The sequence below is a fragment of the Oncorhynchus mykiss genome, chromosome 2 (assembly GCF_057628025.1).
Source record: "Oncorhynchus mykiss isolate SJ-2025 chromosome 2, ASM5762802v1, whole genome shotgun sequence".
Lineage (NCBI taxonomy): Eukaryota > Metazoa > Chordata > Actinopteri > Salmoniformes > Salmonidae > Oncorhynchus > Oncorhynchus mykiss.
Genome location: NC_143023.1, coordinates 104,196,878 through 104,224,425, shown reverse-complemented (window position 1 = coordinate 104,224,425; position 27,548 = coordinate 104,196,878). Strand labels below are relative to the sequence as shown.

Genomic DNA, 27,548 nt, shown 5'->3' with positions numbered 1-27,548 from the left:
TATGTTATACTCACAGACATCATTCAAGCAGTTTCCGAAACGGCAGTGTGTTCTTTCCAATAGTAATAATAATATGCATATATTAGCAACTGAGACTGAGGAGCAGGCCGTTTACTCTGGGCACCTTTGGGCATCTTTCATCCGAGCTACTCAATAGTGCCCCTGCAGCCATTTAACACAGTGTCCAAAGAAGGGACAGATGTACACAGAATGGTGTCATCTGCGTAGAGGTGGATCAGAGAATCACCAGCAGCAAGACTGACATAATTGATGTATACAGAGGTTACATACATCTACTGTAGTATAGTGTAGGTCATGGTACAGTATGTGTATGTGTGTTCAGATAATTACTCTGCATGGTCCGTTTGAGACAGTAGTACAGTACATGTGGCACCTCAAAGTGTGAATAAGATCATGGCCAGAGCCATGTGTTTGTAGTATAGTTGAGGTTTATGATGATCTCTCTAAAGCAGCCTTTCTGGGCCACGACGAGTCAGATGACATTTATAATTATTTATTAATTGCTGGAATTGAGTTTGACCAAGTGCAACGGCGCTCTCTGTTCAGTGCTCTCTGTGTTCAGTGCTCTCTGTGTTCAGTGCTCTCTGTGTTCAGTGCGCTCTGTGTTCAGTGCGCTCTGTGTTCAGTGCTCTCTGTTTTCAGTGCGCTCTGTGTTCAGTGCGCTCTGTGTTCAGTGCGCTCTGTGTTCAGTGTGCTCTGTGTTCAGTGCTCTCTGTGTTCAGTGCGCTCTGTACAGCTGCGCTATTGGGTGGAAGATGCAAATGTACTTCATGTTTTGCAGGATATTTTTTTATGCAGTTTTCTTGAAGATCACTCCAAGACCCACACTCTGCAGGGCTGTTTTTCAGCAGCAGATCACTCCACGACCCACACTCTGCTGGGCTGTATTTCAGCAGCAGATCACTCCACGACCTACGCTCTGCAGGGCTGCTGTTTAGCATCAGATCACTACACGACCCACACTCTGCAGGGCTGTTGTTTAGCAGCAGATCACTACACGACCTATGCTCTGCAGGGCTGCTGTTTAGCAGCAGATCACTCCACGACCTACGCTCTGCAGGGCTGCTGTTTAGCAGCAGATCACTCCACGACCCACACTCTGCAGGGCTGTTGTTTAGCAGCAGATCACTACACGACCTACGCTCTGCAGGGCTGCTGTTTAGCAGCAGATCACTCCACGACCCACACTCTGCAGGGCTGCTGTTTAGCAGCAGATCACTCCACGACCCACACACTGCAGGGTTGTTGTTTAGCAGCAGATCACTCCACGACCCACACTCTGCAGGGCTGCTGTTTAGCAGCAGATCACTCCACGACCCACACACTGAAGGGCTGCTGTTCAGCAGCAGCATTGATGCTGTCAGCTACTGGCTTGTAATTCCCACTTGCCATCACTCACAGCTGTCATCGAATGGACTCAAGCTAGCCATAAGTTCTGACTGAGATTAATTGTGATGAAACGCAAATACAGCAATGTGTTTCTCTTTCTTGGTTTAATACACACTCTGCAGGGCTGCTGTTTAGCAGCAGATCACTCAATCAATCAATCAAATTTATTTTATATAGCCCTTCGTACATCAGCTGATATCTCAAAGTGCTGTACAGAAACCCAGCCTAAAACCCCAAACAGCAAGCAATGCAGGTGAAGAAGCACGGTGGCTAGGAAAAACTCCCTAGAAAGGCCAAAACCTAGGAAGAAACCTAGAGAGGAACCAGGCTATGTGGGGTGGCCAGTCCTCTTCTGGCTGTGCCGGGTGGAGATTATAACAAAACATGGTCAAGATGTTCAAATGTTCATAAATGACCAGCATGGTCGAATAATAATAAGGCAGAATAGTTGAAACTGGAGCAGCAGCACAGTCAGGTGGACTGGGGACAGCAAGGAGTCATCATGTCAGGTATTCCTGGGGCATGGTCCTAGGGCTCAGGTCCTCCGAGAGAGAGAAAGAAAGAGAGAATTAGAGAGAGCATATGTGGGATGGCCAGTCCTCTTCTGGCTGTGCCGGGTGGAGATTATAACAGAACATGGCCAAGATGTTCAAATGTTCATAAATGATCAGCATGGTCGAATAATAATAAGGCAGAACAGTTGAAACTGGAGCAGCAGCACAGCCAGGTGGACTGGGGACAGCAAGGAGTCATCATGTCAGGTAGTCCTGGGGCATGCTCCTAGGGCTCAGGTCCTCCGAGAGAGAGAAAGAGAGAAGGAGAGAATTAGAGAACACACACTTAGATTCACACAGGACACCGAATAGGACAGGAGAAGTACTCCAGATATAACAAACTGACCCTAGCCCCCCGACACATAAACTACTGCAGCATAAATACTGGAGGCTGAGACAGGAGGGGTCAGGAGACACTGTGGCCCACTCCGAGGACACCCCCGGACAGGGCCAAACAGGAAGGATATAACCCCACCCACTTTGCCAAAGCACAGCCCCCACACCACTAGAGGGATATCTTCAACCACGAACTTACCATCCTGAGACAAGGCTGAGTATAGCCCACAAAGACCTCCGCCACGGCACAACTTAAGGGGGGGGGGGGGGCGCCAACCCAGACAGGATGACCACATCAGTGACTCAACCCACTCAGGTGACGCACCTCCTCCAGGGACGGCATGAGAGAGCCCCAGTAAAGCCAGTGACTCAGCCCCTGTAATAGGGTTAGAGGCAGAGAATCCCAGTGGAAAGAGGGGAACCGGCCAGGCAGAGACAGCAAGGGTGGTTCGTTGCTCCAGAGCCTTTCCGTTCACCCTCCCACTCCTGGGCCAGACTACACTCAATCATATGACCCACTGAAGAGATGAGTCTTCAGTAGAGACTTAAAGGTTGAGACCGAGTTTGCGTCTCTGACATGGGTAGGCAGACCGTTCTATAAAAATGGAGCTCTATAGGAGAAAGCCCTGCCTCCAGCTGTTTGCTTAAAAATTCTAGGGACAATTAGGAGGCCTGCGTCTTGTGACCGTAGCGTACGTGTAGGTATGTACGGCAGGACCAAATCAGAGAGATAGATAGGAGCAAGCCCATGTAATGCTTTGTAGGTTAGCAGTAAAACCTTGAAATCAGCCCTTGCTTTGACAGGAAGCCAGTGTAGAGAGGCTAGCACTGGAGTAATATGATCAAATTTTTTGGTTCTAGTCAGGATTCTAGCAGCCGTATTTAGCACTAACTGAAGTTTATTTAGTGCTTTATCCGGGTAGCCGGAAAGTAGAGCATTGCAGTAGTCTAACCTGGAAGTGACAAAAGCATGGATTAATTTTTCTGCATCATTTTTGGACAGAAAGTTCCTGATTTTTGCAATGTTACGTAGATGGAAAAAAGCTGTCCTTGAAACAGTCTTGATATGTTCTTCAAAAGAGAGATCAGGGTCCAGAGTAACGCCGAGGTCCTTCACAGTTTTATTTGAGACGACTGTACAACCATTAAGATTAATTGTCAGATTCAACAGAAGATCTCTTTGTTTCTTGGGACCTAGAACAAGCATCTCTGTTTTGTCCGAGTTTAAAAGTAGAAAGTTTGCAGCCATCCACTTCCTTATGTCTGAAACACATTCTTCTAGCAAGGGCAATTTTGGGGCTTCACCATGTTTAATTGAAATGTACAGCTGTGTGTCATCTGCATAGCAGTGAAAGTTAACATTATGTTTTCGAATAACATCCCCAAGAGGTAAAATATATAGTGAAAACAATAGTGGTCCTAAAACGGAACCTTGAGGAACACCGAAATTTACAGTTGATTTGTCAGAGGACAGACCATTCACAGAGACAAACTGATATCTTTCCGACAGATAAGATCTAAACCAGGCCAGAACTTGTCCGTGTAGACCAATTTGGGTTTCCAATCTCTCCAAAAGAATGTGGTGATCGATGGTATCAAAAGCAGCACTAAGGTCTAGGAGCACGAGGACAGATGCAGAGCCTCGGTCCGATGCCATTAAAATGTCATTTACCACCTTCACAAGTGCCGTCTCAGTGCTATGATGGGGTCTAAAACCAGACTGAAGCATTTCGTATACATTGTTTGTCTTCAGGAAGGCAGTGAGTTGTTGCGCAACAGCCTTTTCTAAAATTTTTGAGAGGAATGGAAGATTCGATATAGGCCGATAGTTTTTAATATTTTCTGGGTCAAGGTTTGGCTTTTTCAAGAGAGGCTTTATTACTGCCACTTTTAGTGAGTTTGGTACACATCCGGTGGATAGAGAGCCGTTTATTATGTTCAACATAGTAGGGCCAAGCACAGGAAGCAGCTCTTTCAGTAGTTTAGTTGGAATAGGGTCCAGTATGCAGCTTGAAGGTTTAGAGGCCATGATTATTTTCATCATTGTGTCAAGAGATATAGTACTAAAACACTTGAGTGTCTCTCTTGATCCTAGGTCCTGGCAGAGTTGTGCAGACTCAGGACAACTGAGCTTTGAAGGAATACGCAGATTTAAGGAAGAGTCCGTAATTTGCTTTCTAATAATCATAATCTTTTCCTCAAAGAAGTTCATGAATTTATCACTGCTAAAGTGAAAGTCATCCTCTCTTGGGGAATGCTGCTTTTTAGTTAGCTTTGCGACAGTATCAAAAAGGAATTTCGGATTGTTCTTATTTTCCTCAATTAAGTTAGAAAAATAGGATGATCGAGCAGCAGTAAGGGCTCTTCGGTACTGCACAGTACTGTCTTTCCAAGCTAGTCGGAAGACTTCCAGTTTGGTGTGGCGCCATTTCCGTTCCAATTTTCTGGAAGCTTGCTTCAGAGCTCGGGTATTTTCTGTGTACCAGGGAGCTAGTTTCTTATGAGAAATGTTTTTAGTTTTTAGGGGTGCAACTGCATCTAGGGTATTGCGCAAGGTTAAGTTGAGTTCCTCAGTTAGGTGGTTAACTGATTTTTGTCCTCTGGCGTCCTTGGGTAGGCAGAAGGAGTCTGGAAGGACATCAAGGAATCTTTGTGTTGTCTGTGAATTTATAGCACGACTTTTGATGATCCTTGGTTGGGGTCTGAGCAGATTATTTGTTGCAATTGCAAACGTAATAAAATGGTGGTCCGATAGTCCAGGATTATGAGGAAAAACATTAAGATCCACAACATTTATTCCATGGGACAAAACTAGGTCCAGCGTATGACTGTGACAGTGAGTGGGTCCAGAGACATGTTGGACAAAACCCACTGAGTCGATGATGGCTCCGAAAGCCTTTTGGAGTGGGTCTGTGGACTTTTCCATGTGAATATTAAAGTCACCAAAGATTAGAATATTATCCGCTATGACTACAAGGTCCGATAGGAATTCAGGGAACTCAGTGAGGAACGCTGTATATGGCCCAGGAGGCCTGTAAACAGTAGCTATAAAAAGTGATTGAGTAGGCTGCATAGATTTCATGACTAGAAGCTCAAAAGACGAAAACGTCATCATTTTTTTTTTTGTAAATTGAAATTTGCTATCGTAAATGTTAGCAACACCTCCGCCTTTGCGGGATGCACGGGGGATATGGTCACTAGTGTAGCCAGGAGGTGAGGCCTCATTTAACACAGTAAATTCATCAGGCTTAAGCCATGTTTCAGTCAGGCCAATCACATCAAGATTATGATCAGTGATTAGTTCATTGACTATAATTGCCTTTGAAGTAAGGGATCTAACATTAAGTAGCCCTATTTTGAGATGTGAGGTATCATGATCTCTTTCAATAATGACAGGAATGGAGGTGGTCTTTATCCTAGTGAGATTGCTAAGGCGAACACCGCCATGTTTAGTTTTGCCCAACCTAGGTCGAGGCACAGACACGGTCTCAATGGTGATAGCTGAGCTGACTACACTGACTGTGCTAGTGGCAGACTCCACTATGCTGGCAGGCTGGCTAACAGCCTGCTGCCTGGCCTGCACCCTATTTCATTGTGGAGCTAGAGGAGTTAGAGCCCTGTCTATGGGGCCCTGTCTCCACGACCAACACTCTGCAGGGCTGCTGTTTAGCAGCAGATCACTCCACGACCAACACTCTGCAGGACTGCTGTTCAGCAGCAGATCACTCCACGACCAACACTCTGCAGGGCTGCTGTTTAGCAGCAGATCACTCCACGACCAACACTCTGCAGGACTGCTGTTTAGCAGCAGATCACTCCACGAACTACGCTCTGCAGGGCTGCTGTTTAGCAGCAGATCACTCCACGACCAACACTCTGCAGGGCTGCTGTATAGCAGCAGATCACTCCACGACCAGCACTCTGCAGGGCTGCTGTTTAGCAGCAGATCACTCCACGACCTACGCTCTGCAGGGCTGCTGTTTAGCAGCAGATCACTCCACGACCAACACTCTGCAGGGCTGCTGTTTAGCAGCAGATCACTCCACGACCCACACTCTGCAGGGCTGCTGTTTAGCAGCAGATCACTCCACGACCAACACTCTGCAGGGCTGCTGTATAGCAGCAGATCACTCCACGACCAGCACTCTGCAGGGCTGCTGTTTAGCAGCAGATCACTCCACGACCTACGCTCTGCAGGGCTGCTGTTTAGCAGCAGATCACTCCACGACCAACACTCTGCAGGGCTGCTGTTTAGCAGCAGATCACTCCACGACCCACACTCTGCAGGGCTGCTGTTTAGCAGCAGATCACCCCACGACCAACACTCTGCAGGGCTGCTGTTTAGCAGCAGATCACCCCACGACCAACACTCTGCAGGACTGCTGTTTAGCAGCAGATCACTCCACGACCAACACTCTGCAGGGCTGCTGTTTAGCAGCAGATCACTCCACGACCAACACTCTGCAGGACTGCTGTTTAGCAGCAGATCACTCCACGACCAACACTCTGCAGGGCTGCTGTTTAGCAGCAGATCACTCCACGACCAACACTCTGCAGGACTGCTGTTTAGCAGCAGATCACTCCACGACTAACACTCTGCAGGACTGCTGTTTAGCAGCAGATCACTCCACGACCTACGCTCTGCAGGGCTGCTGTTTAGCAGCAGATCACTCCACGACCAACACTCTGCAGGGCTGCTGTATAGCAGCAGATCACTCCACGACCAGCACTCTGCAGGGCTGCTGTTTAGCAGCAGATCACTCCACAACCTACGCTCTGCAGGGCTGCTGTTTAGCAGCAGATCACTCCACGACCAACACTCTGCAGGGCTGCTGTTTAGCAGCAGATCACTCCCCGACCCACACTCTGCAGGGCTGCTGTTTAGCAGCAGATCACTCCACGACCAACACTCTGCAGGACTGCTGTTTAGCAGCAGATCACCCCACGACCAACACTCTGCAGGACTGCTGTTTAGCAGCAGATCACTCCACGACCAACACTCTGCAGGACTGCTGTTTAGCAGCAGATCACTCCACGACCAACACTCTGCAGGGCTGCTGTTTAGCAGCAGATCACTCCACGACCAGCACTCTGCAGGGCTGCTGTTTAGCAGCAGATCACTCCACAACCTACGCTCTGCAGGGCTGCTGTTTAGCAGCAGATCACTCCACGACCAACACTCTGCAGGGCTGCTGTTTAGCAGCAGATCACTCCCCGACCCACACTCTGCAGGGCTGCTGTTTAGCAGCAGATCACTCCACGACCAACACTCTGCAGGACTGCTGTTTAGCAGCAGATCACCCCACGACCAACACTCTGCAGGACTGCTGTTTAGCAGCAGATCACTCCACGACCAACACTCTGCAGGACTGCTGTTTAGCAGCAGATCACTCCACGACCTACACTCTGCAGGACTGCTGTTTAGCAGCAGATCACCCCACGACCAACACTCTGCAGGACTGCTGTTTAGCAGCAGATCACTCCACGACCTACACTCTGCAGGACTGCTGTTTAGCAGCAGATCACCCCACGACCAACACTCTGCAGGACTGCTGTTTAGCAGCAGATCACTCCACGACCAACACTCTGCAGGACTGCTGTTTAGCAGCAGATCACTCCACGACCTACCCTCTGCAGAGCTGCTGTTTAGCAGCAGATCACTTCATTTTTAATCCCTCAACAATCAATATAACACCCAATAATGACAAAGCAAAAACAGGTTTTTAGAAATGTTTGCTAATTCATAAAAAATACCAAATCTGAAATATCACATTTACATAAATATTCAGACCCTTTACTCAGTACTTTGTTGAAGCATCTTTGTCAGTGATTACAGCCTCGTGTCTTCTTGGATACGACACTACAAGTTTGGCACAACTGTATATGTGGAGTTTCTCCCATTCTCCTCTGAGGATCTTCTCAAGCTCTGTCAGGTTGGATGGGGAGCCTTGCTGCACAGCCTTTTTCAGGTCTCTCCAGAGATGTTGATCGTGTTCAAGTCCGGGCTCTGACTGGGCCACTCAAGGACATAGAGAGACCTATCCTGAAGTGATTCCTCCGATGTATTGGCTGTGTGCTTAGGGTTGTTGTCCTGTTCACTGTAAAGTGAACCTTCGACCCAGTCTGAGGTCCTGAGCGCTCTGGAGCAGGTTTTCATCAAGGATCTCTCTGAACTTTGCTTCATTCATATTTGCTTGATCCTGACTAGTCTCCCAGTCCCTACCTCTGAAAACATCCCCACAGCATGATGCTGCCACCACCATGTTTCACCGTAGGGATGGTGTCAGGTTTACTCCAGACATGACGTTTGACATTCAGGACAAAGAGTTCAATTGTGGTTTCATCAGGCCAGACAATCTTGTTTCTCATGGTCTTAGTGTTTAGGTGCCTTTTGGCAAACTCCAAGCAGGCTGTCATGTGCCTTTTACTGAGCAGTGGCTTCCGTCTGGCCACTCTACCATAAAGGCCTGGTTGGTGGAGTGCTGCAGAGATGGTTGTCCTTCTGGAACGTTCTCCCATCTCCAGAGAGGAACTGTAGAGCTCTGTCAGAGTGACCATCAGGTTCTTGGTCACCGCCCTCACCAATTTCTCAGTTTTGGTTCATCCTTGTTCATCAAATCAAATCAAATCAAATGTATTTATATAGCCCTTCGTACATCAGCTGATATCTCAAAGTGCTGTACAGAAACCCAGCCTAAAACCCCAAACAGCAAGCAATGCAGGTGTAGAAGCACGGTGGCTAGGAAAAACTCCCTAGAAAGGCCAAAACCTAGGAGGAAACCTAGAGAGGAACCAGGCTATGTGGGGTGGCCAGTCCTCTTCTGGCTGTGCCGGGTGGAGATTATAACAGAACATGGCCAAGATGTTCAAATGTTCATAAATGACCAGCATGGTCCAATAATAATGAGGCAGAACAGTTGAAACTGGAGCAGCAGCACGGCCAGGTGGACTGGGGACAGCAAGGAGTCATCATGTCAGGTAGTCCTGGTTCATGGTCCTAGCGCTCAGGTCCTCCTTCTGTTTCATTCTTCTGGTTCCTCATTCTGGTTATATCCCCTGGTTCTTCATTCTTCTTCTTATGGCCTATGGGTGTGATCCGTCAGATGAGGGATGTCCTGAAGGACCATTCCTCTAAGTCCATTGTCTCATATAAGTTACCTAGCTTCCTTCTGGTTCATCCACCTTGTTCCATCCCCTGGTTTGTCTTTCTGGTTCATCCATCTGGTTCCTAATTATGGTTAATCCTTCTGGTTCATCCATCTGGTTCCCCCGCCTGGTTCATCCTTCTGGTTCCTCATTCTGGTTCCCATCCCAGGTTTCAACATTCTGGTTCATCCTTCTGGTTCCTCATCCTGGTTCCATCCCAGGTTTCAACATTCTGGTTCATCCTTCTGGTTCCTCATTCTGGTTCCATCCCAGGGTTCATCCTTCTGGTTCATCCTTCTGGTTCATCCTTCTGGTTCCTCATTCTGGTTCCATACCCTGGTGCATCCTCCTGGTTCCTCCTTTTGGTTCATCCTTCTGCTTCCTCATTCAGGTTCATCCTTCTGCTTCCTCATTCAGGTTCATCCTTCTGCTTCCTCATTCGGGTTCATCCTTCTGCTTCCTCACTCGGGGTCATCCTTCTGCTTCCTCATTCAGGTTCATCATTCTGCTTCCTCATTTGGGTTCATCATTCTGCTTCCTCATTCTGGTTCATCCTTCTGGTTATGTCCCCTGGTTCTTAATTGTTGTTCTTCTTCTGTCCTATAGGTGTGATTCGTCACGTGGGGGATGCCCTGAAGGACCACTCCTCTAAGTCCAGAGGGAAGGTATGTGCCATCGGTATCGCTCCCTGGGGCATCATAGAGAACAAGGAGGACCTCATCGGTAGAGATGTAAGTGTTACAAGCCAGTTGCTCAGTCCCCCTCTTAGCACCACAATCAGCCATGAATCATTCACACCTGTGACCAGTCACTCCATTGTTCCAAGCACTGTTGTAAAGCATACCCAGGCCTATATCACGAGAGAAAGTGTTTTCCAGTGTGCTGTTTTTGGTATGTGTTCCTCAGTCAGTGATATTGTATTTCTTCTTCCTTCTCACCAGGTAACACGGCCGTACCAGACCATGTCCAACCCGCTCTCCAAGCTGTCTGTCCTGAACAACAGCCACTCCCACTTCATCCTGGCCGACAATGGCACTACAGGGAAGTACGGAGCGGAGGTGAAGCTACGCCGCCAGCTGGAAAAACACATCTCACTGCAGAAGATCAACACACGTAAGTCAACCATACAAATCAAATCAAATCAAATGTGTTTATATAGCCCTTCGTACATCAGCTGATATCTCAAAGTGCTGTACAGAAACCCAGCCTAAAACCCCAAACAGCAAGCAATGCAGGTGTAGAAGCACGGTGGCTAGGAAAAACTCCCTAGAAAGGCCAAAACCTAGGAAGAAATCTAGAGAGGAACCAGGCTATGTGTGGTGGCCAGTCCTCTTCTGGCTGTGCCGGGTGGAGATTATAACAGAACATGGCCAAGATGTTCAAATGTTCATAAATGACCAGCATGGTCCAATAATAATGAGGCAGAACAGTTGAAACTGGAGCAGCAGCACGGCCAGGTAGACTGGGGACAGCAAGGAGTCATCATGTCAGGTATTCCTGGGGCATGGTCCTAGGGCTCAGGTCCTCCGAGAGAGAGAAAGAAAGAGAGAATTAGAGAGAGCATATGTGGGATGGCCAGTCCTCTTCTGGATGTGCCGGGTGGAGATTATAACAGAACATGGCCAAGATGTTCAAATGTTCATAAATGACCAGCATGGTCGAATAATAATAAGGCAGAACAGTTGAAACTGGAGCAGCAGCACGGTCAGGTGGACTGGGGACAGCAAGGAGTCATCATGTCAGGTATTCCTGGGGCATGGTCCTAGGGCTCAGGTCCTCCGAGAGAGAGAAAGAAAGAGAGAAGGAGAGAATTAGAGAACGCACACTTAGATTCACACAGGACACCGAATAGGACAGGAGAAGTACTCTAGATATAACAAACTGACCCTACCCCCCGACACATAAACTACTGCAGCATAAATACTGGATGCTGAGACAGGAGGTGTCAGGAGACACTGTGGCCCCATCCGAGGACACCCCCGGACAGGGCCAAACAGGAAGGATATAACCCCACCCACTTTGCCAAAGCACAGCCCCCACACAACTAGAGGGATATCTTCAACCACCAACTTACCATCCTGAGACAAGGCTGAGTATGGCCCACAAAGACCAGGTTTTCTTCCAGAATGGTCCTGTATTTGGCTCCATCCATCTTCCCATCAATTTTAACCATCTTCCCTGTCCCTGCTGAAGAAAAGCAGGCCCAAACCATGATGCTGCCACCACCATGTTTGACAGTGGGGATGGTGTGTTCAGGGTGATGAGCTGTGTTGCTTTTACGCCAAACATAACGTTTTGCATTGTTGCCAAAAAGTTCAATTTTGGTTTCATCTGACCAGAGCACCTTCTTCCACATGTTTGGTGTGTCTCCCAGGTGGCTTGTGGCAAACTTTAAACAACTCTTTTTATGGATATCTTTAAGAAATGGCTTTCTTCTTGCCACTCTTCCATAAAGGCCAGATTTGTGCAATATACGACTGATTGTTGTCCTATGGACAGAGTCTCCCACCTCAGCTGTAGATCTCTGCAGTTCATCCAGAGTGATTATGGGCCTCTTGGCTGCATCTCTGATCAGTCTTCTCCTTGTATGAGCTGAAAGTTTAGAGGGACGGCCAGGTCTTGGTAGATTTGCAGTGGTCTGATACTCCTTCCATTTCAATATTATCGCTTGCACAGTGCTCCTTGGGATGTTTAAAGCTTGGGAAATCTTTTTGTATCCAAATCCGGCTTTAAACTTCTTCACAACAGTATCTCGGACCTGCCTGGTGTGTTCCTTGTTCTTCATGATGCTCTCTGCGCTTTTAACGGACCTCTGAGACTATCACAGTGCAGGTGCATTTATACGGAGACTTGATTACACACAGGTGGATTGTATTTATCATCATTAGTCATTTAGGTCAACATTGGATCATTCAGAGATCCTCACTGAACTTCTGGAGAGAGTTTGCTGCACTGAAAGTAAAGGGGCTGAATAATTTTGCACGCCCAATTTTTCAGTTTTGGATTTGTTAAAAAAGTTTGAAATATCCAATAAATGTCGTTCCACTTCATGATTGTGTCCAACTTGTTGTTGATTCTTCACAAAAAAATACAGTTTTATATCTTTATGTTTGAAGCCTGAAATGTGGCAAAAGGTCGCAAAGTTCAAGGGGGCCGAATACTTTCGCAAGGCACTGTACATGAAAACTCTCTTGGTAGATAGTGTGGTCTACAGTTACTCATGAGATACTCTACCTCAGGTGATTAATACCTGGAGATCTCTTTAGTATTAGACATCACGCACCAGCTATTACTGACAAATAGACACACTCCCCCACCCCTCGTCTACCAGACGTGACTGTTCTGTCCTGCCTATGCATGGAAAACCAAGCCAACTGTATATTATCTGTTTCGTCATTCAGCCAAGAAAAAATCTTCGTCCAGTTCGAGGTGAGTAATCACTGTTGTGATATCCAGAAGCTCTTTTTGGTCATAAGAGACGATTGCTGCAACATGTACAAAATAAGTTACAAACAATGTGAAAAAACACACAAAATAGTACAGTTGGTTAGGAGCCCGTAGAACGGCAGCCCTCCCCTCCGCCACCATTCTTCCCCAATGTGGAGTCCTGGAGCGTGTTATTCTCTGTGACCTGTGGGTTTCCCTTTGTCATCCTATGCCTGGAGATTGTGATAAGGCAGGGACAGCAAAGGGATGCTCAGCTTTCACCTCTGACTTCAACCCCCCCAACACTGATGGTCTGGCCAAACCTCAAAGAGATGATCAAATGAACCATTCTCTGACCAAGATGGCCATCCTGTAGTTATGTTGCCGGGATGCCAATATCCATTCTTGTGTTGTATGAATTACGTTTTTGAATGACATTTTATTTTTGTATGAAATCGCCAGTTGGTAAACCATCCCCTATGCAAATAATTGGCACATTATCAAACATTATAATATTTCACTGTGATAATTAATTTCATTTCATTTTGTGTGTGTTACTGTGTGTTGCAGGCCTTGGCCAGGGGGTCCCGTTGGTGTGTCTGATAGTAGAGGGAGGTCCTAATGTCATCTCCATCACCCTGGAGAGTCTGAAGGAGGAACCTCCCGTCCCCGTGGTGGTCTGTGATGGTAGCGGGAGGGCATCGGACATCATGTCCTTCGCTCACAAATACTGCGAGGAGGGAGGGTGAGGATAGACCTGTCTATCTACTGCTTCTAGTCTTTCTTCTTCAATCAATCTTCATTTCTTCTTCTTGTTCTCATTCTTCTTTGTCCTGTACTACTACTAAATCACTCCCTCCTTCTAAAGTCTGATAACTGACGACGTGAGGGACCAGCTACTGGTGACCATACAGAAGACCTTCAACTATAGTAAGAGCCAATCACAGCAGATCCTGCTCATGGTCATGGAGTGCATGAAGAAGAAGGAGCTGGTGAGTAGAGGAATAACTCAAATAGGATCTACTTTTTAGCTAATTAAATTCAATGACATAAAATACATGTATATAACTAATTACATTGGATTACATAAAAAATATACATCATTGAACTCAATGTACTTAAAATATTTACTTTAAAGGCCCAGTTGCTGTCAAAAACGTGGTTTATCTTTTTTATTTCACCTTTATTTAACCAGGTAGGCTAGTTGAGAACAAGTTCTCATTTACAACTGCGACCTGGCCAAGATAAAGCAAAGCAGTTCGACACATATAGCAACACAGAGTTACACATGGAGTAAAACAAACATACAGTCAATTATACAGTAGAAAAATCTTTAAACAGCATCTGCAAAGGAGGTAGGATAAGAGAGGTAAGGCAATAAATAGGCCATGGTGGCGAAGTAATTACAATATAGCAATTAAACACTGGAATGGTAGCGTGTGCAGAAGATGAATGTGCAAGTAGAGATACTGGGGTGCAAAGGAGCAAGATAAATAAATACAGTATGGGGATGAGGTAGATTGGATAGGCTATTTACAGATGAGATATATACATTTCCAGTGATCTGTGAGCTGCTCTGACAGCTGGTGCTTAAAGCTAGTGAGGGAGATGGGAATCTCCAGCATCAGAGATGTTTGCAGTTCGTTCCAGTCATTGGCAGCAGAGAACTGGATGGAGAAGCGGCCAAAGGAAGAATTGGCTTTGGGGGTGACCGGTGAGATATACCTGCTGGAGTGCGTGCTACGAGTGGGTGCTGCTATGGTACCTTTGTTTGATATATATATTTCCACACTATAAGGTTGGAATAATACTGTGAAATTGTGAATATTATGATAAAGAAATGTCTGCATGTTTTGGTGGGATGTGGTTTTGGCATAACTGGTAACATCACCAGGTGATAAATGAGTTAATAGACAAATGAAAAAGAAAGTTCCAAATCTCTCTATGTAGTTTTCAGATGACCCCATCCTCACTCAGACCACTTGCAGACAGTTCTAGCCAAATTCTTGCTTGAGAAATTGCTCTTTGCTAAGAAGATATTGTTGTTTATTTTTTACAATTTTAATTGATAACAATTACAGAAAGGTTCTTAATTGCTACCCAGAAATGATTTGAAATTGAGATAAAATGGGTGCATTGGACCTATTGTACTGTTGAAAAATGTGTTCACCCATTCATTCCCTCATCTGTGGACTTCCTCCATTGGTATTATGAATAAACATGTTCCCTACAACTCTCCCATATCTGTCTGTTGCAGTAACAGGTTGGTCATTATGTCACGTGTTTTTCATCATGTAATCAGGCCTGTGTGTATCACTCATACAGCTCTACCTCCCAGCCCTGAGTGATTCATATCTCATCACCACCAGTAATGTAAGGATTTATCTCCCAGCCCTGAGTGAATCATATCTCATCACCACCAGTAATGTAGAGCTTACAACCCGCGACTAGAATGGAAAGGTTCTAATCTACACTGTAGATCTTTTTAAGTCCATGTATTTTGTATTTGTATTTATTAGGGATCACCATTAGTCAATGCCAAGGCAGCATCTACTCTTCCTAGGGTTCAAACACATTAAGGCACTTACATTACATATAAAACAAGACAAAACATCATTACACCACTACAATATAACATGTATAATACCACCATACAACAATTATTTTACTAGGCAAGTCAGTTAAGAACAAATGTTTAATTTCAATGACAGCCTAACACTGATCAGGGGCAGAACGGCAGATTTATACCTTGTCAGCTCAGGGATTTGAACTTGCAACCTTTCGGTTACCAGTCCAACACTCTTAGCACTAGGCTACCCTGCCACCCCGCAATGTGCAGTCCCAGTCAAATGTTTGGAAACACCTACTCATTCAAGGCTTTTTCTTATTTTTACTATTTTCTACATTGTAAAATAATAGTGAAGACATACAAACTATGGTAAAACACATACGGAATTATGTAGTAACCAAAAAAGTGTTAAACAAATTAAAATGTTATATTTTAGATTCTTCAAAGTAGCCACCCTTTGCCTTTATGACAGCTTTGCACACAAATCTGTCGTTCTGCCCTGAAGAGGCAGTTAACCCACTGTTCCTAGGCCGTCATCGTAAATAATAATTTCTTCTTAACTGACTTGCCTAGTTAAAAAAGTTAAAATAAATAAAATAAGGTATTTTTTTAAATCTGATACTACTGCTTGCATCAGTTACCTGGAATAGAGTTCCATGTAGTCATGGCTCTGTGTAGTACTGTGCGCCTCCCATAGTCTGTTCTGGTAATTGTGAACAGACCTCTGGTAGCATGTCTTGTGGGGTATGCATGGGTGTCTGATCTGTGTGCTAGTAGTTCAAACAGACCTCTGGTAGCATGTCTTGTGGGGTATGCATGGGTGTCTGAGCTGTGTGCTAGTAGTTCAAACAGACACCTCGCTGCATTCAGCATGTCAACACTTCTTACAAAAACAAGTAGTGATGAAGTCAGTCTCTCCTCCATTTTGAGACGTGATAGATTAAATGCATATTATTAATTTCAGCACTCTGTGTACATCCAAGGGCCAGCCTTGCTGCCCTGTGCTGAGCCAACTACAATTTTCCTAAGGCCTTTTTTGTGGCACCTGACCACATGACTGAACAGTAGTCCAGGTGCAACAAAATTAGGGTCTGTATGACCTGCCTTGTTAATAGTGCTGTTAAGAAGAGAGCAGCGCTTTATTATGGACAGACTTCTCCCCATCTTACCTACTGTTGTATCAATATGTTTTGACCATCCAGAGTTACTCCAAGCAATTTAGTCACCTCCGCTTGCTCCACATTATTCAATACAATGTTTAGTTGAGGTTTAGGGTTTAGTGAATGATTTGTCCCAAATACAATGCTTTTAGTTGTAGAAATATTTAGGACAAACTTTTTATTTAACCTTTATTTAACTAGACAAGTCTTAAGAAAAAAATCTTATTTACAATGACAGCCTAGGAACAGTGTGTTAACTGCCTTGTTCAGGGGCAGAATTACATATTTTTATCTTGTCAGCTTGGGGGTTCGATCTAGCAACCTTTCAGTTACTATCACTATCATCTGTAAATGAGAACGTGTTCTCAGTCAACTTACCTGGTAAAATAACGGATAAATATATATATATTTTTAATTTAAAAAATTGTCCAACGCTCTAACCACTAGGCTACCTGCCACCCCTATTCCTTGCCAACCACTTGGTTACCAGTCCAACACTCTTAGCACTAGGCTACCCTGCCACCCCGCAATGTGCAGTCCCAGTCAAATGTTTGGAAACACCTACTCATTCAAGGCTTTTTCTTATTTTTACTATTTTCTACATTGTAAAATAATAGTGAAGACATACAAACTATGGTAAAACACATACGGAATTATGTAGTAACCAAAAAAGTGTTAAACAAATTAAAATGTTATATTTTAGATTCTTCAAAGTAGCCACCCTTTGCCTTTATGACAGCTTTGCACACAAATCTGTCGTTCTGCCCTGAAGAGGCAGTTAACCCACTGTTCCTAGGCCGTCATCGTAAATAATAATTTCTTCTTAACTGACTTGCCTAGTTAAAAAAGTTAAAATAAATAAAATAAGGTATTTTTTTAAATCTGATACTACTGCTTGCATCAGTTACCTGGAATAGAGTTCCATGTAGTCATGGCTCTGTGTAGTACTGTGCGCCTCCCATAGTCTGTTCTGGTAATTGTGAACAGACCTCTGGTAGCATGTCTTGTGGGGTATGCATGGGTGTCTGATCTGTGTGCTAGTAGTTCAAACAGACCTCTGGTAGCATGTCTTGTGGGGTATGCATGGGTGTCTGAGCTGTGTGCTAGTAGTTCAAACAGACACCTCGCTGCATTCAGCATGTCAACACTTCTTACAAAAACAAGTAGTGATGAAGTCAGTCTCTCCTCCATTTTGAGACGTGATAGATTAAATGCATATTATTAATTTCAGCACTCTGTGTACATCCAAGGGCCAGCCTTGCTGCCCTGTGCTGAGCCAACTACAATTTTCCTAAGGCCTTTTTTGTGGCACCTGACCACATGACTGAACAGTAGTCCAGGTGCAACAAAATTAGGGTCTGTATGACCTGCCTTGTTAATAGTGCTGTTAAGAAGAGAGCAGCGCTTTATTATGGACAGACTTCTCCCCATCTTACCTACTGTTGTATCAATATGTTTTGACCATCCAGAGTTACTCCAAGCAATTTAGTCACCTCCGCTTGCTCCACATTATTCAATACAATGTTTAGTTGAGGTTTAGGGTTTAGTGAATGATTTGTCCCAAATACAATGCTTTTAGTTGTAGAAATATTTAGGACAAACTTTTTATTTAACCTTTATTTAACTAGACAAGTCTTAAGAAAAAAATCTTATTTACAATGACAGCCTAGGAACAGTGTGTTAACTGCCTTGTTCAGGGGCAGAATTACATATTTTTATCTTGTCAGCTTGGGGGTTCGATCTAGCAACCTTTCAGTTACTATCACTATCATCTGTAAATGAGAACGTGTTCTCAGTCAACTTACCTGGTAAAATAACGGATAAATATATATATATTTTTAATTTAAAAAATTGTCCAACGCTCTAACCACTAGGCTACCTGCCACCCCTATTCCTTGCCAACCACTCTGAAACTAACTGCAGCTGTTAAGTGTTGCAGTAATTTCACTCACTGTAGTAGCTGACGTGTATAGTGTTGAATCATCTGCATACCATTAGTAAAGATTGAAAAAAGGAAAGGGCCTAGACAGCTGCCCTGGGGAATTATTGATGTAATCAGTATAAAGTACTGACAATCCATCAGCCTAAGTGCCTTCACAGTCAGCAGAGTACTGATCGATCAGTATGGAGCAGTCTGATAGGCTGATAGGTCAACTGCAACCAGCCTGAAAGGTTGATAAGTCAGCAATGGACAGCCTGATAGGGCAGTGCAGCGGCACCATTTATGCACCTGCAGCAGATCCTTAGTTGTACTAAGTGATGTGATTAGTGGTTTAAAACTCAGGGAAGATAATCCATCTGAGACTCACTCCTCCCTTCATACATCTGGACTGGACAGATCAGAGCACAGGACCACCTGGTCTGCCAACAGCCAGGCCTCAGCCCATCCATCCACAGTAGCAATAACCTGGACAGCCCTGCTCTGAGCAGTCCTGACCTACAGTATATTACATACTGAGCCAGACAGATAGAAAAGAGGATCCATCTCCCTAATCCACCCAGAGGTTCCTCAGCTCATGCTAATATACCCAAGCCTGTCCCGGTCCATCCCCAGAGTGCAGAGCTGTCTCACAAAGACAGTGATGTGATATCACTATCACCAATGTCTGTATCCTTGGAGTAATATACCTTAATTCCCTTGACCGACACAGCAGACTTTCCAGCCCTCTCATATCAGACTTATTTAAGCTGACCATGTTAAGACCAACAGTCCCTGCTATGATTTTTTTAACTGACATTTAAAGGCAATTATCCCACATTAGCAGAGACTGCATTCACAGTAAACGTTGCATATGTCGGCTTAATCTTAAATGATCTTTACATTTCAATTGTGAAGTCTGTAACACTTCAGGGAAACAAAATTAATAGAGCCCTTAGTCTCCATATAAGCAAATATCATGAAGAAAAACGTATATAATATTCACTCATTTATTTATTCACTCACATGATCAGACTTTCACATACAGTATCTGACCTGGATGTTGTTTTTTGACCTGAACCTTAAACTGAGAGCCTGAGCACTTGAGGTATTGCCAACCTGAGATAGAGTACTTCATGACAAGATGTAGACCACACCATCTATCAAGAGAGTTTTCATCAATATTTTTTGTACCAGTCTATCTACCACCACTTACCGACGCTGGCACCAAGACCGCAGTCAATGCTCATCCAGAAGCGGTGCTCCTAGTGGCCAGGGACTTTAATGCAAGCAAACTTAAATACGTTTTACCTCATTTCTACCAGCATGGCACATGTGCAAACTGAGGACCACGTTTACTCCACACACAGACGCATCCAAATCTCTCCCCCGCCCTCCATATGACACATCTGACCATAATTATATCCTCCTGATTCCTGCTTACAAGCAAAAACTAAAGTAGGAAGTACCAGTGACTTGCTCAATATGGAAGTGGTCAGATAACGCGGATGCTACGCTATAGGACTGTCTTGCTAGCACAGACTGGAATATGTTCCGGTATTCATCTAATGGCATTGAGGAGTACACCACCTCAGTCACCGGCTTCATCAATGAGTACAGCGACGACATACCCACAGTGACCGCGCGTACATATCCCAACCAGAAGCCATGCATTACAGGCAACGTCCGCACCAAGTTAAAGACTAGAGCTGCCTCTTTCAAGGAGCAGGACACTAATCCGGACGCTTGTAAGAAATCCCGCTATGCCCTCAGACGAACCATCAAACAGGCAAAGCATCAATACAGGACTAAGATTGAATCCTACAACACCAGCTCTGACACTCGCAGGATGTGGCAGGGCTTGCAAACTATTACGGACTTGCAAGGGAAACCCAGCTCCGAGCTGCACAGTGACGCGAGCCTACCAGATGGGCTAAATGCCTTTTATGATTGCTTCGAGGTAAGCATCACTGAACCATGCATGAGAGCACCAGCTGTTCCGGATGACTGTGTGATCACACTCTCCGTAGCCGATGTGAGCAAGAACTTTAACCCTTGTGTGGAGTTCGGGTATGTGGGATCCATTTTAAAAGTTTACTAAAATAAAAATGATACAATGAATAATTTATTGGCCTTGGCTCATTTTCTGTGAAGAACATGTCAAATAACACTGTGCACCCCCCTACACATTTATATTACATATGTGGTGACCGGGGTAATACAAGTGTGGAAATTGAGTGATTAGGTGAAAACAAGTAAAAATGAAACAAAAAGGTTTAATGTGTGCCCTCACTCTGTCTTCCTCTCCTTCCTGGGCCTGCTGTTTCAACACAGCACCAAGTACATGCCTGTCTCCCGCTTTTCTCGCACTCTTTACCCTTTGTAGTGTGTGAAACTACACAATGCCCTGAGGAACCTGCACAATGTTATTACATTACATTATTTCAATACATTGTAAAAAAGTATGTTCTACACACACTACACCAGCCAGATGCAAATTGGGGGAGGGACAAAACGAATGAATAGCTTTGCGTGTGTGGCTCCTTACCACAATCAATCAGTAAGGCAAAAATAATCTCTGCTCAGAGCACTTAGAAATAATAATAACTCATCAGCAGCCTGCAGGAGGAGAAATATGTATGTCAAAATATTTTGAAATTGAATGGTCTTCTTTCCCAAGGAATGAACCACACCGCATGGCTACCAATGTGAAAAGAATGCAACCAGGGCTGACACAGATGGCGGTTACTCATGTGCAGAACATAGGCTTCTTTTGAACTGTTCATCCCAGACACCATCCAGAAAATCATTCTGGACTGGACTCATTTGGAGGGAAGGCGTGTTTATGGAGAGCGATGGACCAAACTCATTTGCATGCATACTTCAGGGTTCTTATCATTGCTGGTGTTTCAGGTCCAATGGGGAATCCACATAATCCTTGTGGAATGCAAAAACTGGCAAAGAACCTTTCTGCATAACAATGTCTTTGGAAAACCTCCACATTATTTCCAGGATTATCCGCTTCGATGATAAAGACACCAGACCAGTTTGGCGGCAGAGAGACAAGCTAGCTGCAATCAGGTCAGTGCAGAGAGACACGCTAGCTGTAATCAGGTCAGTGCAGAGAGACAAGCTAGCTGTAATCAGGTCAGTGCAGAAAGACAAGCTAGCTGTAATCAGATCAGTGCAGAGAGACAAGCTAGCTGTAATCAGGTCAGTGCAGAGAGACAAGCTAGCTGTAATCAGGTCAGTGCAGAGAGACAAGCTAGCTGTAATCAGGTCAGTGCAGAAAGACAAGCTAGCTGTAATCAGATCAGTGCAGAGAGACAAGCTAGCTGTAATCAGGTCAGTGCAGAGAGACAAGCTAGCTGCAATCAGGTCAGTACAGAGAGACAAGCTAGCTGCAATCAGGTCAGTGCAGAGAGATGAGCTAGCTGTAATCAGGTCAGTGCAGAGAGACAAGCTAGCTGTAATCAGGTCAGTGCAGAAAGACAAGCTAGCTACAATCAGGTCAGTGCATAGAGACAAGCTAGCTGCTATCAGGTCAGTGCAGAGAGACAAGCTAGCTGCAATCAGATCAGTGTGGGACAAGTGGGTGGACAGCCTTCCCCTGTTTTACAACCCTGGGCCCAACGTTACTGTTGATCAGGGGTCGCTGCACCTTCAGGCAGCACATACCTTCTAAACCCGCAAAATATGGAATCAAGATCTGGGCTGCCTGTGATGCTGCTTCCTCATATGCGTGGAACTTGTAAGTGTATTCGGGGAAGCCAGATGAAGAAGCCCCTGAGAAGAACCAAGGGATGCGAGGTGTCCTGTATGTAACACATGGACTCCGAGGCCAAAACATCACATGCAATAACTTTTTTTGCTTTGCACAAGCTGGGACAGGAGCTCCTCAAGAGGAAGCTGACGATGTTAGGAACAGTATGAAAAATAAGCCAGAGCTCCACCTCAGCTGTTGAATTCACAGAACAGGCCTATCAATTCCTCTAAGTTTGTGTTCAGGGCCAAAACTTCCCTAGTGTCCTACGTGCCAAAGAAAGGCAAAAATGTGGTACTCATGAGTACGCTGCATAGGGATGGGAGAATAAATGGCCAGGAACATCAAACAGAAGTCATAAAGGATTACAATGCCACAAAAGGAGAGGTGGACAATTTAGACAAGGTGGTGACTGCCTACAGACCCTATGCTGGCCACTTGTGATATTCTTCAACTTCTTGGACATCTCAGCGTAATATGCATTTGTCATCTGGATGGCGTTGAACCCAGATTGGAACAGAGGGGTGCCCCAGAGGAGATCATTTCATCAAGTAGCTGAGCAAGACATTGGTAAGACCTAAAATCCAGAGGAGGAAACATATCCCAAGGACCCCAGCTTCTGCATCATGAGGAGGATTCGGGAGGAGGATGCTGGTGCCCCATCCACTCAACCCACAAACCAACAACTCCAATACCAGAAGTAAGTGTGAGTGATGCTGTTGCATGTGTTGGTGTCTGACTCTCCTACCTTGGCCTGCTGTAACTAAATATGTGAGTGAGTGAGATGTCAGTAAAATTCCTGAACTAAGTGTTTTCATCATTGTAGATTGCAGCCGGAAGCAAAAAGAAGTAGCGCTGAGATGTGTGTGGACCCAAGAAGGACAGGAAGACACAGTGCACATGCATCAAGTGCAAGTAATACATTTTCAACACACAAACAGTAAAACTCTGTCCCTCATGTTGTGTATAGACCGGCCTACATTTCTGTTCAATGGGGCTCATTTATCATTTACATAAAATACTGTATGTACAATTTGTTCTTCCAATTTGTTCAGTTCAAAGCAATAAACATCAATAATGATAACCTTGTTTCATGTATATTTCTTCAAGATATACATGATTTATTTCACCCATGTCTTGATTATAATTGATTTATGCTTGCAAAAATCACATTTTATAAAAAATAAATGAATAGTGCTTTTATTGATAAATGTGATCTAGCAGAGGTCAATTGTAAATATGCTCTCTATATTTATTTTAATTGATATAAGCCAACATCTAAGTATGACGTATTTTTGTGTAAATTGTTATGGTTGTATTTTTTTTAAAACCCAATAATTTTGTGGGTCCATCAGACCTGCAAACATTGGGTGAATAACAAAAACATGAACATCACACAAGGGTGAAACAGGTCAACATTCACATGGCAGCGGGACCAGACGGATTACCAGGACCTGTACAAATTGGCAAATGTCTTCACTGACATTTTCAACCTCTCCCAGACCGAGGCTGTAATACCTACATATTTCAAGCAGACCACCATAGTCCCTGTGCCCAAGAACACAAAGGCAACCTGCCTAAATGACTACTGCTCCGTAGCAGTCACGTTGGTAGCCATGAAGTGCATTGAAAGGCTGGTCATGGCTCACATCAATACCATCATCCCAGAAACACCAGACCCACTCCAAACCGTATACCACCCCAACAGATCCACAGATGACACACTCTCAATCACACTCCACACTGCCTTTCCCACCTGGACAAAAGGAAAACCTATGTGTTAATTGACTACAGCTCAGCATTCAACACCATAGTGCCCAAAAAGCTCATCACTTCAAAGGGGGTGACACTAGACCCAAACTGCTACAGACCTATATCTTTCCTACCTTGTCTTTCTACGGTCTTCGAAAGCCATGTTAACAAACAGATTACCGACCATTTCGAATCCCACCGTACCTTCTCCGCTATGCAATCTGGTTTCAGAGCTGGTCATGGGTGCACCTCAGTCACGTTCAAAGTCCAAAACGACATCATAACCGCCATCGTTCAGAGACATTACTGTGCAGCCGTATTGATCGACCTGGCCAAGGCTTTCGACTCTGTCAATCACCACATTCTTATTGGCACACTCGACAGCCTTGGTTTCTCAAATGATTGCCTCGCCTGGTTTACCAACTACTTCTCTGATAGAGTTGAGTGTTTCAAATCGGAGGGCTTGTTGTCCAGTCCTCTGGCAGTCTCTATGGGGGTGCCACAGGGTTCAAACCTCGGGCCGACTCTCTTCTCTGAATACATCAATGATGTCGCTCTTGCTGCTGGTGACACCTCTACGCAGACGACCCCATTCTGTATACTTCTGGCCCCTCATTGGACACTGTGTTAACTAACCTCCAGACGAGCCTCAATGCCATACAACTCTCCTTCCGTGGCCTCCAACTGCTCTTAAACGCAAGTATAACTAAATGCATGCTATTCAACCAATCACTGCCCGCACCTGCTCGCCTGTCCAGCATCACTACTCTGGACGGCTCTGACTTAGAATACGTGGATAACTACAAATACCTAGGTGTCTGGTTAGACTGTAAACTCTCCTTCCAGAATCACATTAAGCATCTCCAATCCAAAAATAAATCTAGAATTGGCTTCCTATATCGCAACAAAGCATCCTTCACTCATGCTGCCAAAAATACCCTCGTAAAACTGACCATCCTACCGATCCTCGACTTCAGTGATGTCATCTATAAAATTGTCTCCAACACTCTACTCAACAAACTGGATGCAGTCTATCACAGTGCCATCCGTTTTGTCACCAAAGTCCCATACACTACCCACCATTGCGAACTGTACGGTCTCGTTGGTTGGCCCTCGCTTCATACTCATCGCCAAACCCACTGGCTCCAGGTCATCTACAAGTCTCTGCTAGGTAATGCCCCGCCTTATCTCAGCTCACTGGTCACCATAGCAGCACCCACTCGTAGCACGTGCTCCAGCAGGTATATCTCACTGGTCACCCCCAAAGCCAATTCCTCCTTTGGTCGTCTTTCCTTTCAGTTCTCTGCTGCCAATGACTGGAACGAACTGCAAAAATCACTGAAGCTGGAGACTCATATCTCCCTCACTAGCTTTAAGCACCAGCTGTCAGAGCAGCTCACAGATCACTGCGCCTGTACATAGCCCATCTGTAAACAGCCCATCTATCTACATACCTCATCCCTATACTGTATTTTTTATTTGATTTATCTTGCTCCTTTGCACCCCAGTATCTCTACTTGCACATTCATTTTCTGCACATCTACCAGTCCAGTGTTTAATTGCTATATTGTAATTACTTGGCATATTTATTGCCTTAACTCCCTTATCTTACCTCATTTGCACTCACTGTATATAGACTTTTTGTTTTCTTTTGTTCTACTGTATTATTGACTGTGTTTTGTTTATTCCATATGTTGGTGTATGTGTCGAATTACTATGCTTTATCTTGGCCAGGTCGCAGTTGCAAATGAGAACTTGTTCACAACTAGCTTACCTGGTGAAATAAAGGTGAAAAAAATAATAAAAATAAGCTAAAGACCCTGGGACTAAACACCACCTCTGCAACTGGATCCTGGACTTCCTGACGGGCCGCCCCCAGGTGGTAAGGGTAGGCAACAACACATCTGCCACGCTGATCCTCAACACGGGGTCCCTCAGGGGTGCATGCTTACTCCACTCATGTACTCCCTGTTCACCCATGACTGCATGGCCAAGGACGACCCAACACCATCATTAAGTTTGCTGACGACACAACGGTGGTAGGCCTGAACACCGTTAGCGATGAGACAGCCTATAGGGAGGAGGTCAGAGACCTGGCAGTATAGTGCCAGGACAACAACCTCTCCCTTAAAGTGAGCAAGACTAAGGAGATAATCGTGGACTACAGGAAAAGGAGGGCCGAACACGCCCCCATTCACATTGACGGGGATGTAGTGAAGCTGGTTGACAGTTTCAAGTTCCTTGGTGTCCACATCACCAACAAACTATCATGGTCCAAACACACCAAGAAAGTAATGAAGAGGGCACTACAACGCCTTTTCCCCCTCAGGAGACTGAAAAGATTTGGCAAGTGTCCCCAGATCCTCAAAAAGTTCTAGAGCTGCACCATTGAGAACATCCTGACAGGTTGAATCAGCGCCTGGTATGGCAACTGCTCGGCATCCAAACGTAAGGCTTTACGGGTAGTGTAGTGTGTACAGCCCAGTACATCACTGGGGCCAAGTGTCCTGCAATCCAGAACCTATTTAATATGCGGTCTCAGAGAAAGGCCCAAAAATGTGCCTAAAAACTCATCACCCAAGTCATAGACTTTTCTCTCTGCTACCGCAAGGCAAGCGGTACCGGAGCGCCAAATCTAGTTCCAAAAGGCTCCTGAACAGCTTCTACCCCCGAGCCACAATTGGCTACAATTGATCAAATGGCCACCCCCACCTTTGTTTTTACACTGCTGCTACTCGCTGTTTATTATCAATGCATAGCCACTTTACCCCATGTACAAATTACCTCGATTAACCTGTAACCCCGCACATTCACTCGGTACCGGTACCCCCTGTATATAACCTCATTGTAGTTATTTTATTGTGTTATTTGTATTTGAAATGTTTTTACTTGATTTTTAAAATATTTTCTTAACTCTATCAAGAACAGAATGTGGTGAATGTTTATTCTATTCCTCATCTCTTCCATAGATAACAGTGTTTCGAATGGGTTCTGAAGGACAGCAAGATATTGAAATGGCCATTCTGACTGCTTTATTAAAAGGTAACTCTTTTAATTATTCTTAGATTTTTTTTATTTTTAGGGGTTAGATCAGCTGTAATATTGCAGATTGTCGTTTCCATTAATGTAATTTTCTGCATCATTTCCAATTCATTTCCAATCCCCCTATTTTTGTAAATATATATATATACACTGTATATACAGTACCAGTCAAAGGTGTGGACACACCTACTCATTCCAGGGTTTTTGCAGGGGTAATTACATGATTCCATATGTGTTATTTCATAGTGTGGGTGTCTTCACTATTATTCTACAATGTAGAAAATAGTAAAAATAAAGAAAAACCATGGAATGAGTACGTGTATCCTAACTATGTATGTATGTATGTATGTATGCATGCAATGTATGTATGTATGTATGTACTTTACCAGCTTGAATACCAACTTAGTCAATGGTTTTTCTTTATTTGTACTATTTTGTACTTTAAGACAAGTTCAGTCAATCCAAAACATTT

At 44.7% G+C, this 27,548-nt stretch overlaps 1 protein-coding gene across 1 annotated transcript in view; it reads left to right on the top strand.

Annotated features, from left to right (window-relative positions):
- LOC110502669 (transient receptor potential cation channel subfamily M member 1) overlaps positions 1 to 27,548 on the top strand; it is a 131,417-nt gene that overhangs the window by 52,426 nt on the left and 51,443 nt on the right. Inside the window, 5 exon segments of the mRNA XM_090215695.1 lie at positions 10,053 to 10,177; positions 10,388 to 10,559; positions 13,443 to 13,617; positions 13,741 to 13,864; positions 27,004 to 27,076. Coding sequence (XP_090071821.1) covers positions 10,053 to 10,177; positions 10,388 to 10,559; positions 13,443 to 13,617; positions 13,741 to 13,864; positions 27,004 to 27,076 — 669 coding nt within the window.